At 39.2% G+C, this 12317-nt stretch overlaps 1 protein-coding gene across 1 annotated transcript in view; it reads right to left on the bottom strand.

Moving 5' to 3' along the window:
* Positions 1–20: 20 nt before the first annotated feature.
* LOC134868537 (protein unc-13 homolog B-like) overlaps positions 21–12317 on the bottom strand; it is a 67794-nt gene continuing 55497 nt past the window's right edge. Inside the window, 15 exon segments of the mRNA XM_063889749.1 lie at positions 21–2280; positions 2745–2904; positions 3001–3093; positions 3312–3368; positions 4003–4150; positions 4714–4791; positions 5140–5193; positions 5284–5407; positions 5590–5736; positions 5829–5917; positions 10230–10307; positions 10417–10494; positions 10960–11103; positions 11497–11593; positions 11744–11870. Coding sequence (XP_063745819.1) covers positions 1995–2280; positions 2745–2904; positions 3001–3093; positions 3312–3368; positions 4003–4150; positions 4714–4791; positions 5140–5193; positions 5284–5407; positions 5590–5736; positions 5829–5917; positions 10230–10307; positions 10417–10494; positions 10960–11103; positions 11497–11593; positions 11744–11870 — 1760 coding nt within the window. The 3' untranslated portion in view covers positions 21–1994.

Here is a 12317-nt window from a genome sequence, read left to right as displayed (position 1 = left end):
AGAGCAGGTACACCAAGGTATAGATACTTCTCAAATACTTTATACAAAATTCATTATTGGAACGTTTACAAGGTGACAATACAAAGAAAAACACCACAAAATTGCAGTTACTGCGACCGATACACTTGTTAACTATTGCAGTGATTTAGTTAACACATTTTAAAATAAAAAAAGACAGAAAGATCAAAAGTGAACACTTGTAACTTGGCACGAGGAACATGTATGTTAAAGAGGCTATGAAACATTTCGTATTCACAAAGGATAACGTACTGTAACAAAGACAAGTCGGTTTAAAAATATGCACACATTGAGGTTCTCATATTATAGTTTCATTAAAAGTAACATTTTAATATCCTTTCATCTGTTTTACACATTCACTGGATCTCACATCATATTACTCCATAGAACAGAATGGGATTGACATCTTTCCGAAGAGGATTTAAAAAAAAAGGAAACTTAACACAAAATAAAACAACGAGATACAGTAAGAAATATCAAAGATGAAAAGTAGAAAAAGATAAAGAACATCACTTGGAAAATGTAATAGACATCTTAATGGGTGAAAACTTGGCCAAATGAAATACAAGGATTAAAAAATAAGAGATTAAAAAGAGACAATAATTTATAACACCAAAGTAAGGCCACCCAGACAGAGCAGGAAGATAGTTGTAAACCACAAATAAATCTACGCTCGTGTTCAAAAGTTCAGATATCGTGGAAGAAGACGTTACCTGACAGTTCGACATTTTGTTTTCCTTAATTATAAATTAACAAAACACTTATTCAACGCTATTGTCAGTCAAGGACGCGATTTGCCAGCTTTTTGTTATTCATTTTGTAACAAACACTTTATTCTGAGGGCGTGTAACTCATGTTGTTGAACTGCAGATCTACGCAACTCGTTCGGACGTACCACTCTGTGCAAATTCTCAAAAAACAAACAGGTAAACAATAATTTCAAGTCGAGGGCTTTGGAAAAGCACAGACAAAAAATAAATATGTATAAAAAATAAATTAAATGGCTGCACCCTCATGGTTACTCTAGAGTTGTTAATGGAGGCTTTTGTGGGGAACAAAGATGGCCATAGAAGGGTTCACTTTTTTGTATATTTAATGAATTAAATCCTATTTTTGTTGATTATTATATCACCATTATTTTCCTGGGGGACACAGGAATGAGCGTTCAACATGACAAGGCACACTTTTGTCAGATAAATCCTTTAAATTAAGGGAATACAATATTACTTTAAGTACCTTCTCTTGACATTAGCTGTCCAAGATGTGAAACCAGTACATATTTCATCACTTCCGCTCTATTCAATAATTGACCTATTAAGATATACAACTGTTTCCTAGCTACGAGTCATTCATTCATCCCCAAAAAATCCTCGTCTATAAGATAAAGTAATTTCACATTTACTCGAACAATCAAAGTGGACCTACACAAACAGACTTTTTTCTTTTTACTTCACACATTCACAGTTGGCAGAGTGTAAGGCATCGAACACATGGCCGCGGTTTGAAGGGGTTAAGGTGGTGGTGGTGGGAGGGCGGTTATTGCACAACAACACTGGGGGGAACTGAGGGAACATGCTGGCCCTCAAGCCAGGCCTGGCACCCGATGTTCTCTTGAGGATGTGGCCGCGCAAACTTTGCCAATCCGGCTGATGAGGAGAGAGGTTAAAGTAGGTTAAATGACAGAGTAAGTGGTCTATAGTGGAACAGCTGGTTGGTGTGAAGATTGAGTGACTTGTGTGCCGTACAGTAGTTCGGTAAATAATAACGTGAGTGATTGAAGAACAAGGAGTCCAAAACACCCAGAGTGTGAACGTGACAGTGTGTCCGTGACTTTGATAAGGCGCCGTCAAACAGTCAGCAGCAGCTAAGACACATCAAGTAAAAGTAGCTGTCTATGAAAAATCATCCCATCTTATTTTGAGACCTTTGTGAAATCAGGAGACCTTCGAATGCCGTCCTTGTTTCTCCAGCTCCTCTCATCTGCCCTCCTCAGCCGATCGCGTTTCTGATTTCAGCCTCACAAACTCTTTGGCCACGTCGTCGTTGGAGCGCTGGGAGAGGATGCGCATGGCGGTGAGGCCCGTGTCGTCCATCTGGATGCGTTGGCCCAGAGGGCACCAGCACACGCAGTTGCCCTTCCCCGTGATATCTTTTAGCTGGATCACGGCCAAGCCGACCACTCTGTCGGCGCGACCGAAGCAGTAGTCTTTGACGCACAGTTGCAGCTCATAACACTCGAAGCCCTCCTGGTTACCCAGAACACTGTGGGGAGAAAACACAGTCATTTATCAACACAGCAGCAGGTTGGTCAACTTACTCAATTTACAGAGGAGCACCCTGTTTAAATCAGGCTGCCACCAACACTTATTTAATATTATGAACTCATCTGACGGGGAAACATGATAAATTGTTTAGCCAAAACTAGAGAAGCTTAGAATACAATTTTCTTTGCCAATATTCAATTTAAATATTTTTCTTTAATCCTAGAGAACTTCCTTGCCCATGAAATAATGTTGTACTGAGTTTGGCAGCTGCTACTATGTGCATCACCTAAAACCACCATGTATACTGTAAAAGTACAAGATATGAGGGAAACAATAACATGGCTAATGATGCAACCAAAGAAAAGAAAGGCAAGCATCCAATGGTCAACATCATTAAAAAGCAGATTTCTGTTGTTTCTATTCCTTTACTTCTCATGAAGAATTAAGAAAGCGGTTACTTACAAATGGAAAGTCTCGTTGAACTTCGGAGACCAGCTGTTGTTCTTGGATTTGGTCTGGAATTTGCGTTTCTTGTCGCTGAGGTTAGGCCCGATGATGGTGACCTCCACGAAGGGTCGGAACATGCCTGACGTCTGCCATTTAATATCATTGGCTCCTATGACTAAATACACAAAAACGCATTGAAATCATGGTTACACTTACACATGGTTCAAAATTGGCACATATTTAGCATCATGTTATGAAAAATCAAACAGACCTTTGACTGAAACCTTCCGATCCTTGTTCCCAGGATGCGTGTGCAGCTCAGTCTGCACGTACACCTCACCTATAGGCTTGTCCACACCTGAAACTGGTTAAATGCACAACCAGACAAAGAAATTAGCTTATACTTGGCCCAATAAACGCAAAACTATTTTGTTAAACACAATGCAGAGTAGGTATGAAAGGGGGTTGCAGTGGGAGAGGTTGGGTTAGGGTCGACCGACCCACCTTAGAGGCACCAAATGTACAAAGAGAGAGCGGGTGGGGAAGGAGAAAGGGGCTTACAGATCATTAAATGAGACCTACCCCTGCCGGGCTGTGTTTTTTCATTGGGCGTTAACCTAATACCCTTCCCATTGTGCACTGGCACAGAGGCAGCAGAGGAGATAAAAGAGAAGACAGCAACAACATGTCAACACATTTCCGCATCGGAAACACTTCAAATACACAGGTGCAAATAAAAAATACACAAAACAACAGGTGCAAGAAAGGACATTATCAAACACTATATGGAGGTAGATTTGTGTCAATATTATTTGTGCGACCAAATCGACAATCTGTGTGTAAATGTGTAATCTGTAAATGTAGAAAAAAGACCTTCCAAAAAAGCGGAAATACTGAAAAAAACAAAAAACTTTGCAATTTAAAAAAATATCTGCAAATATATTAACAACTTCAATGAATAAAAGAACATTTTTGAATATATTAAATTGATTTACAATTAAATGAAAAACATATGTGAACCAATTCCTAACATTGTCAACTTTTAAACACGCATTCGTGAATTGAAAAGTAATTTATGAATTAAACTCTATGTGTGCATTTTTAATTTGTAAACTTACTTGAGTTGTTGTTATTTTGTATGAACGGCAAAAGGATTTTCCATCCGTTCAAACAATAAGCCAAATATACCTCCGTGCACATAGTGCCCTCTCCTGGTGTACCATGGGAAATGCATTTGTTTTTAGATGTGTTATTACAGGGTGGTCAGAAGTACCTTGTGCTTGCTGGGTGGTCACAAAGGTCTTGATGAGTGTGTCTGTTGTCTGAGTGTAGAGGGACAGAGCATGGCGTAGCGACGATAGCTCGGGACTTTTCTCCAGGAATGCCTTCTTCAGCCCGTTGCCTCCTGCGTGGAAGTATTGCTGCAAAAGGAAAACCGAGAATGAGTCAGCATATAAACGTCTGAAAAACAACTGGTGGTTTACTGTATTATGGTGAAATAGTCAAATGTATTCTCTGTACAAACAGACCACAAAAACTATTTGCTACGTTAGAATAAAGTAGAGGATTGGCGTCAAGAGCAAGTCAGAAAACAATTACTATACAACTGTAAACTACAGAGTCAAGGTTAGGTTTAACAAAAACATTAACATATTAACATTTTCTTTACCAAATGTTCTAGATTTAAATCCTTCTTTGTAAAACACACCCCTCAATTCACCCATTTTAGATAGATAGAATAGATAGAATCGGAGGATGAAACCCTCTTTATTTGTCACATACATGCACACAGCAGAGCACACACAGTGAAATTGGTCCTCTGCATTTTTTTACCCACACAGGCCTGTTAAATCAGATAACTTATGGTCACAAGCTGCTTACATAACCTTCAGGATACTTGATTAATGGATGAATAGTTGATGAAGCAAATTTGACCCGTCCAGCCTGCATCCAAACGAAACCAAAACCTGCAGTATAAACTGACCTTGATAGTGTCCAGTGCCACATCCATGACAGCACACTGCCTGGGAGACAGGCTTTTAGCCTCCCCCGCCATGTGATCCTGCACATCCACATGGGGAGCAAAGACACAAGTTAAATCCACAAAATCCATTAAAGTCATTCAATCTAACATGGTAAACACTCGAATATCCCAAAGTACAAAAAGTACTTTTTAGTCGATCTGCATGTTCTGTTAAAGCTGCATTAAAAAGGAACTTGTTGTGTTTTTAGTAGAATTTCTGTAATATGAGCCTCTCTATTGCATGCTTTCATTGTTTTTTTCCGGTTTATTGTCCGGGGACGACAGATGATAGACTCTTGGTTCTGGCGCTTTAACAGAAATGTATTTTAATGTGCACTGACCCTGTTAAATAAACTCATAATAATGAGCATGGATAAATTAAAGTACCTTGAGTTTGGAAAGTTGACCTAGTTCTTTGGCAGCTGAGAGAATCTGTGCTCCCTGTAAAGAAAGAAAGAAGGGGAATTCATTTTTTTCGCTGCAGTTTTGATATGACACTTCACTGTGAATCTTGAATGCTGTTGAGCTCACAAAGGTGTCGTTGCCCTGTGGCAGGACTATAGTCTTCTCCAGGCTGCTCATTACGATCCTCCACAGCTCCTTCAGCACACGCTTCAATACGGTCTTCTCACAAGCCGTGGCAAACAGTGTGAGCCTGCAAACACACAAATACCATTGGTAGGAGAATGCATTCAGCAAAGTTTGAAAGCAAAATGAGATTGGTTGTTATATTTTGTTGGGTTGTTTAATCTACAAGGGACAATGATTTTTAGGGGTCATTGCACCTTTCAAATTGTCTGAAAGGTTGCAATGTTGCTAATTTATTCATCCACTCACTTTCCATCCAGGAAGTCCATGAGTGGCCGTAGCATGTTGTCCGAGTCGGCGTCCACCTGGTTTTTGTTGTTGGCGTTGAGTGGCCCTTTGATCTGGTAAAGCAGAGTCGCCATCTGTCGCATGCAATCGTTGATGCGGCTCTGGAAACTACAAAGGAAATAGAAAATGATCAATCGTCACAAATGCATGTGTGGTCACAGATTAAAATGTAAATCAATGTGTATTTAGGATTACGGTACCCGTTTCCGAATGTTCTGCTGAGCTCATCCAGCACGTTGTTCAGCTTCACCTGCAGGTCGTTCAGCAGGTCACTGGCCTCGGAGTCCATCTGCAGAGAGAATCCAAGGAGGGTGTTGGTTAGGACTAAAGGCCTTTTTTTTGCACATTTAAAAAAGAAATATCCAAAATATTTTATCTCCAAATGATGTGCCAGTTTTGGAAGACAAGGAACTCTTTATCATCCATTTATAGAAGGCTTCATATTTGCAGTTTTTAGTTACAGTGTACTTGCTACACCTCAACGCAAATCCTAGAGGATACATACACAAGCAAGAATTTAAGATTTCAAAAATATCTCCATTTCCATCTGTAATTTCCACGTTATTATGAAAAAAACACAACTCTACTGGTCAAGCTTCATACAAAGGGGGACCAGAGGCAGGTTTTCTGCTGGATTCATGTGGTATTGGAATGACTGTAAAAAGGAGTTCTCAAATGATAAGAAAAAGCAACTTGGAAAGTCACAGAACACTTTGGGACGAGACTCCTGGCATTTGACCTCATGTTATGCGGAAGCATGGCCGACAAAAGTACTTCTCATATTAAACACACAGCTAATAAACACACCAAAGTCGGAACTTCCCAACTCTGTAAATGTAACCATCCAATGTCATGAGAATGCACCGAAACTGTGTAATAATGTTTGTAATACACACTTCATCACAAACGTCATAAATGTGGTTTCAAAGGGGGTGGAAAAACTATTAAAATTCAACCCACACATCAGAGTAAAACCCACCTTTTTACCAGGAATTTCAATCTTTTGGAGGTAGCACAAAAAAATAAAGAAAAAAAAGAAGTTTAATAATGCAAGAGATGTTTGTGTCATACCAACTCACACAAGCACAGGGCGAGGGAACAAGTAGGAAAGCAAATTACATTTCAGTATACCTAACGCAGGTATACTGTGGGATATCTAAATAAGCACTGCCTGCAGGGAAGCTAAGCCGTGGCGTGGATCATTAAGTCAATGATCCAATGGCCTTTTGATTCATGGCCTGTCAGGGCGACGTAGCACCATTAGTGAGGAGAGACTGAGACGCAGCACAAAGGGAAGGCTTCAGGGGAGCAAAGGCAGCTAGGAATGGATTGTGTTCGTTTGTAATGTGCTCTATGGGTTTTCTTTTGCCTGGGAGTATTTTTTGGGATATCAATATTTATGAGTCTTTACAGCTACACTCACCTTCTTGTCTTCACATGGCTATGACAGCACAGAAAGGTAGAGGGTAACAGAGGACAACCTCGATTAACATTTCATCTCCCATTTGGAAATTCATTCATATTAAAATGACTACAGAGAATCGATTGCCATTATACAAAGTGCTGTGGCAGCAGATACTGGTATGCATACCTCGTGTACTGGTTCATCCGTCTTTGTGTGGTCGTAATGTTTAAAAAAATGAAAAATAAATGAATGAAAAACTGTTAAACGAGTCCTGTTCTGTTTTTAACTTCATCCCTATACAGTACAATCTAAAATACAAGTATTTTAAGTTTTTCACATTGGAAAGATAATACTGCATTTCACCCACCTTCTCCGAGTCAGGCTATGGCCACGAAAAGTCACAAAGAAAAGATCAAATTAAAGAAAAGAAACAACAAAATGTCAGAAATAACCTTTTTTTTGGGGGGGGAAATTACTTTTGAGGGAAAGGCCAACAAAAGTGAAAGAGGGTAAAAACCTTGCGGGGAAATTCACCACAAATGATGTGATAGAAAATGCACCATGATAACCACACTTGTGTCAGTAGGACTGAGTATCGCTAAGATGTTGCTGTGAGTAGGAAGAACATGGCGCACAAGAATCACGAGGTTAAACCACTTCACACGGCAACAAACCTCAACCTCATTTTTCTCCCCTACTTCTTCTTCTTCATCCTCCTCCTCCTCCTCCTCACTCTCCTCAAACTGGGAGTGGCAGTGAAAAGACAACACAATGTGGTTAAATCTTACTGCCGCATAAAACCACAACCGTATTCAACAAAGTTTGATGATTCAAGATCATTTCAAAGCTTCCATTTCCCCAACAAATATTACAAGTGATGTAATATTTTAATTGCTGGGATCAACATTTGAGTATATGCAAGCATGCACCAGACATGTTTGCATATACAGGGAACTTGCCTGCCATGCTACCATTCTATTGTTGGGCTAGAAAAAGAGAGGGAAAAACATAATTGAGACCCAAAACATACAGTTAAGTGAATGATGCCCTGCAAAGGCAAAACTGATTCCCTACATATGTAGATAGGACTTGACATCGACCATTGGATTTCCACCCGGAGTAGAAAACAAGATAAGCCACTTCAAGTGCATGCTATCTGGTCAATTAGCCTAATTTAGCCTTAGCTAAAGCTAAACCTTAAATGACAGATTGATTTATACCATAGGGTTAAAGAAAATGACCCATTTTGATTAAATGACCAATGACAACATTGTATTTCAGTTCAAAGTCCGGATTATGGAATTAGTAGTAGTTGAAACCCCAAAAAATGGTAAAAAAACAACAACTTGTGCGAGCGGTAATTAGCATAGCATACCTCACAAGCTAGCAGCTCAGCTTTTCAACCATGAATTTCATTGAATTCAGTGTAGCTATCTTTAAAATCACATGTAATACAATTGAAATCAATATGTATCAAGATATTTTTATTTCCTATATTCTATAGCTTGTAAATAAGGAAAATAAACTGCAGTCTCTGAAACAAAAAGTTACATTTGAGAAGCAACCTGAATGCTGAAAACATTTTGGTGGTAGATACATCTTCCACTTGTATTTCGTGAAGAATATCCTAAGCCGATGTGTTTAAGCCACTCACTTAACCTCTCGAAAGAGCTCACGTGTAACATCAACATCAGTAAAATACCTTCAAGACAAAGTAACTTATCTCAACAACCAACCTTAGAAAATAAGATGTTGTAATTAACCAGTTTTTTCTGCAGATGACCCATAGTTGCAGTGACTTGTGGTCTGACTTTTCTCCAAGCAACAACATGAAATTTACATTTGTATTTCAAGAAACGACAAAATTCTTTGGAAGACTTCCAATCTAGTTTCATCATCAGGTAATAAATTCTAATAAGTCAGGTGGTTTATATACGTAAGCCTTGAGGTGCAAGTAAGAAAAAAGCGATTTTGACCAGTAATATTCTTTTCTTAAACAAAAGTACATTAATTGTGTTTTAGCATATGTGCTTTGTGTTTAAAGTTCATAGTGAAATGAAAATGTACCCGCTGACATTGATGGAAAGTTACTAAAAAAACAGCTAAGCTAATGTAAATGCTACAGGAGGTGGCTAAGTAAGATAGTGGATCTACAGGTCTCTACACTACAGTTGAAACTACTACTGATGAATCTAATATACCACCCACAGCACCCACCAGAGCCTCTGCTTCCTTAGCCTCAGTTACGACCTATTTCCAAGTCAAAGGCAGATAATCAATACCACACACCATTGCACTTTAATATCTGCCCATAACAGCTACTGAGACCATGAAGGAAACCTACCTCCTCTTCCACTGCCTCCTCCTCCTCCTCCTCCTCCTTCATTTCCTCCTCATTTTCCTCTCCCATCTCTTTATTTAGCTTTAATTGTAAAGTGAACACAATGGTTGAAACTCTCGCTACAGTGGAGGACAGCTGTAGTCCTACAATCAACCACAAAAAACTACTTCTACACTAAATGGGCTAAAACACTCAATGTAAAAGCATGGCAAGTGATTTAAAGCAGAGGGAGGTCAGATCTGACACAGAGGCTATTGATTGCTCTCACTGTAGCTACACTAAGACATTAAAAGCGGACATGATTTCATTAGGTCTCATTAGCCTACGAGGCAGCACGGGGTCTAATCTCTGTCAGTATTGATCTATGCTTATGCGCCATTGAAAGCATCACATCAGGCATCGGGACGGCGTATTGACCTTTTTTAACAACTTCCACTACGGCTTTATTAGGAGCAAAGATTGTGTCCTACTACGGGGAATCTACATCACATGGTCACAGCTAACACTACTGAACATACCAGCGTTTCTTCTGTCGCACTCTGATACAGAACAGACACAAAATAACCGATGAACAAAAAACTTGGATATTCTCTGCGATATTACAGTCATACTTTTTCAAAGATTTTTTTCCCCTTAGATTGACCACTTTAATTTTAACAAGATTAGTTTTCTTGTCTGTTAATTCTTGACTTTCACGTCAGAAATTCATTTTTTTCCCTCTGAATATCACCCTCCTCCCCTACCGAAAATGGCCCTAAAGTTTAAGTGTTACGGCGTTGTCATATTGGTATACTGTAGTCATCCATTCAGTTTGAAGCCACAGCACATCATCCTCACCTTTGTCTTTAGCCTTACCTGTTTTGCACCCATCGACTCAAACATCTTCTCCAGCTGGATTCGTAACTGCTGCACGTTATTCAGCAGGACACATGGCTACCGGAGGACAAGGGACACAAGAGAGACATTACACACATGAAGCAGGAACTCCTCAACAGGGGATTGTAATAACTGCTGTGTATGTTATAAGGTGCTGGCGACTTACAATCTTCTCCTTATCAACATAAGTAGGAAAACTCTTGGTCAGAATGGCACTGTACTGCAGAAGGACTTTGGCAATAGTCTGAAAGAGAAATAAATGTATTTAAAAAAGTGCATGGAAGGAAAAATCTTACTTTTTAACTCCCAACTTTTGGTGTTAAAAACATTCCCATTTTTGCCTGCTTTGTATTCTCTGGCATGCAGAAAAGAAAATCCCAAAACACAAACTTGTGCTGTGTCTGTATCCCCAGGAGGGGAGCCTTACCATCAATACAACATAGATTTTAATGAGAAAATATCAAATTCCCTTTAGAAAAAAGTGAATGTCCCTCCAGACAATACTGTAGCCATTTTTTAAAAATGTTCCCTATATCTAACATCTTCTATTAGAATAAAATATCTATAGTAAGTTTTTGCTCTATGATCCCTGATGGATTATCAATTATGCACATTTAACATCTAAATCCATGAGTAACTAGGTACCGTTTTTTCTGAGTGGAATCCTTTTACAATGTGCTTGATAGCAGATTTGAGGGTCTGGTGTTACCTTGGAGAAGCGGCGGCTGTACTGAGCCATGACGGCGGGGTCGGGACATTCCAGTTTCTTGATGATCTCAAAGCTCTGGTTGAGCTGCGTGAAGATGTCCACCACGGAGCAGGAGAAGAGAGCATGCTCCGACGTCTGCTGGAACTGAGACACAAACAAATATAAAAGCAAAACACATCAAGTCAAATATTTAGGTTAAATCATTTTCTGAAATAACATAATATGGCCTATAATCAAAAGTACATTTTAGAGTTTTTGAAAGTATTTTTCCATGCTAAAATGACACTAAATGCAATTTTCAGGATAACAAATATGGGAATTTCCAGCTTCTCTCTTTTGTATGCCATATTTAAGTAAATATCTTTGGGTTTCGGACAAATCTAAATATAATATATAATCACATAGACTTTTAGAAACTGGTATTGGTCATTATTTCCTAACAATTTATCAACCTAACCAAAAATTGATTAATTTACAAGTTATCAATAATAAAAAGTAATCATTAGTTGCATCTAAAGTCAATTTTGATGTTCTTACTCCGTCTTTTTTGTCTCTCTCGAGGGCTCCATGCATGAACTCCATGGACACGTCCTCATTTTCCTCCAACCACTGGAGCACGAATTGAAGGAACCATCTGCAAGTAAAATAAAGAGTTATTTGTTCTTTTGTATTTAGATTATGTTTCCATCCAATATGAATTTTTTCGATAATCAAACTTTTTTTTTTCCTTCTTTTAATTAGAAATGTAGCATTTCCCCGTGCCTGTGAGTGAAAAAGCACTTACGATGGGTAGTCGGGGACGACGCCCTTAAAGCTCGGCAGTTCTTTGACGTATTCGTTGTTGAGCCACTTGACCTTGAAGTGCAGGTTCATGTAGTCGGTGCTCTTACACAGTCTGTGCTTCTCGTGCTCTGCAAATACAAACACAAGAGCCTTTAGGAAGAGTTTGCACCTGAGTGGGAGACATGCATGCCATTAAATTGCATTATAAGAAAGGGAAGAACCCAGTTCTCATACCTAAAAGTCAAGACATCTCAGTCTCGCTATTTTCTTTTTGGTAATGCTTTTGAATGTCTCAGGACTCTTCCCTCTCTGGACTCATGTTCCATTGACTTTAATATTAATGCATTTTGAAAATGAAGCAGCCACTTGTGTAGTTTAGTATATGAAACTGATATTTCACAGTCTCTGTAGGGGATTCATCTCGAGGACAGGGCCTGTGATAAAAAGCTGTCTGCCTCTGGGGACTGATGGTGCTCCACGGTACAGTACAGCAGAGACAAATGACAGAGAGGCTCCTGGAAACATAAGCAGCTTTCAAACCCTGCACAATTAATGTAACACTCTTTCACTCATTC

The sequence above is a fragment of the Eleginops maclovinus genome, chromosome 8 (genome assembly GCF_036324505.1).
Source record: "Eleginops maclovinus isolate JMC-PN-2008 ecotype Puerto Natales chromosome 8, JC_Emac_rtc_rv5, whole genome shotgun sequence".
In the NCBI taxonomy this organism is placed as follows: Eukaryota; Metazoa; Chordata; class Actinopteri; order Perciformes; family Eleginopidae; genus Eleginops; species Eleginops maclovinus.
Note: the sequence above shows the minus strand (reverse complement) of the source record. Positions and strands in the feature narration are given on the sequence as shown.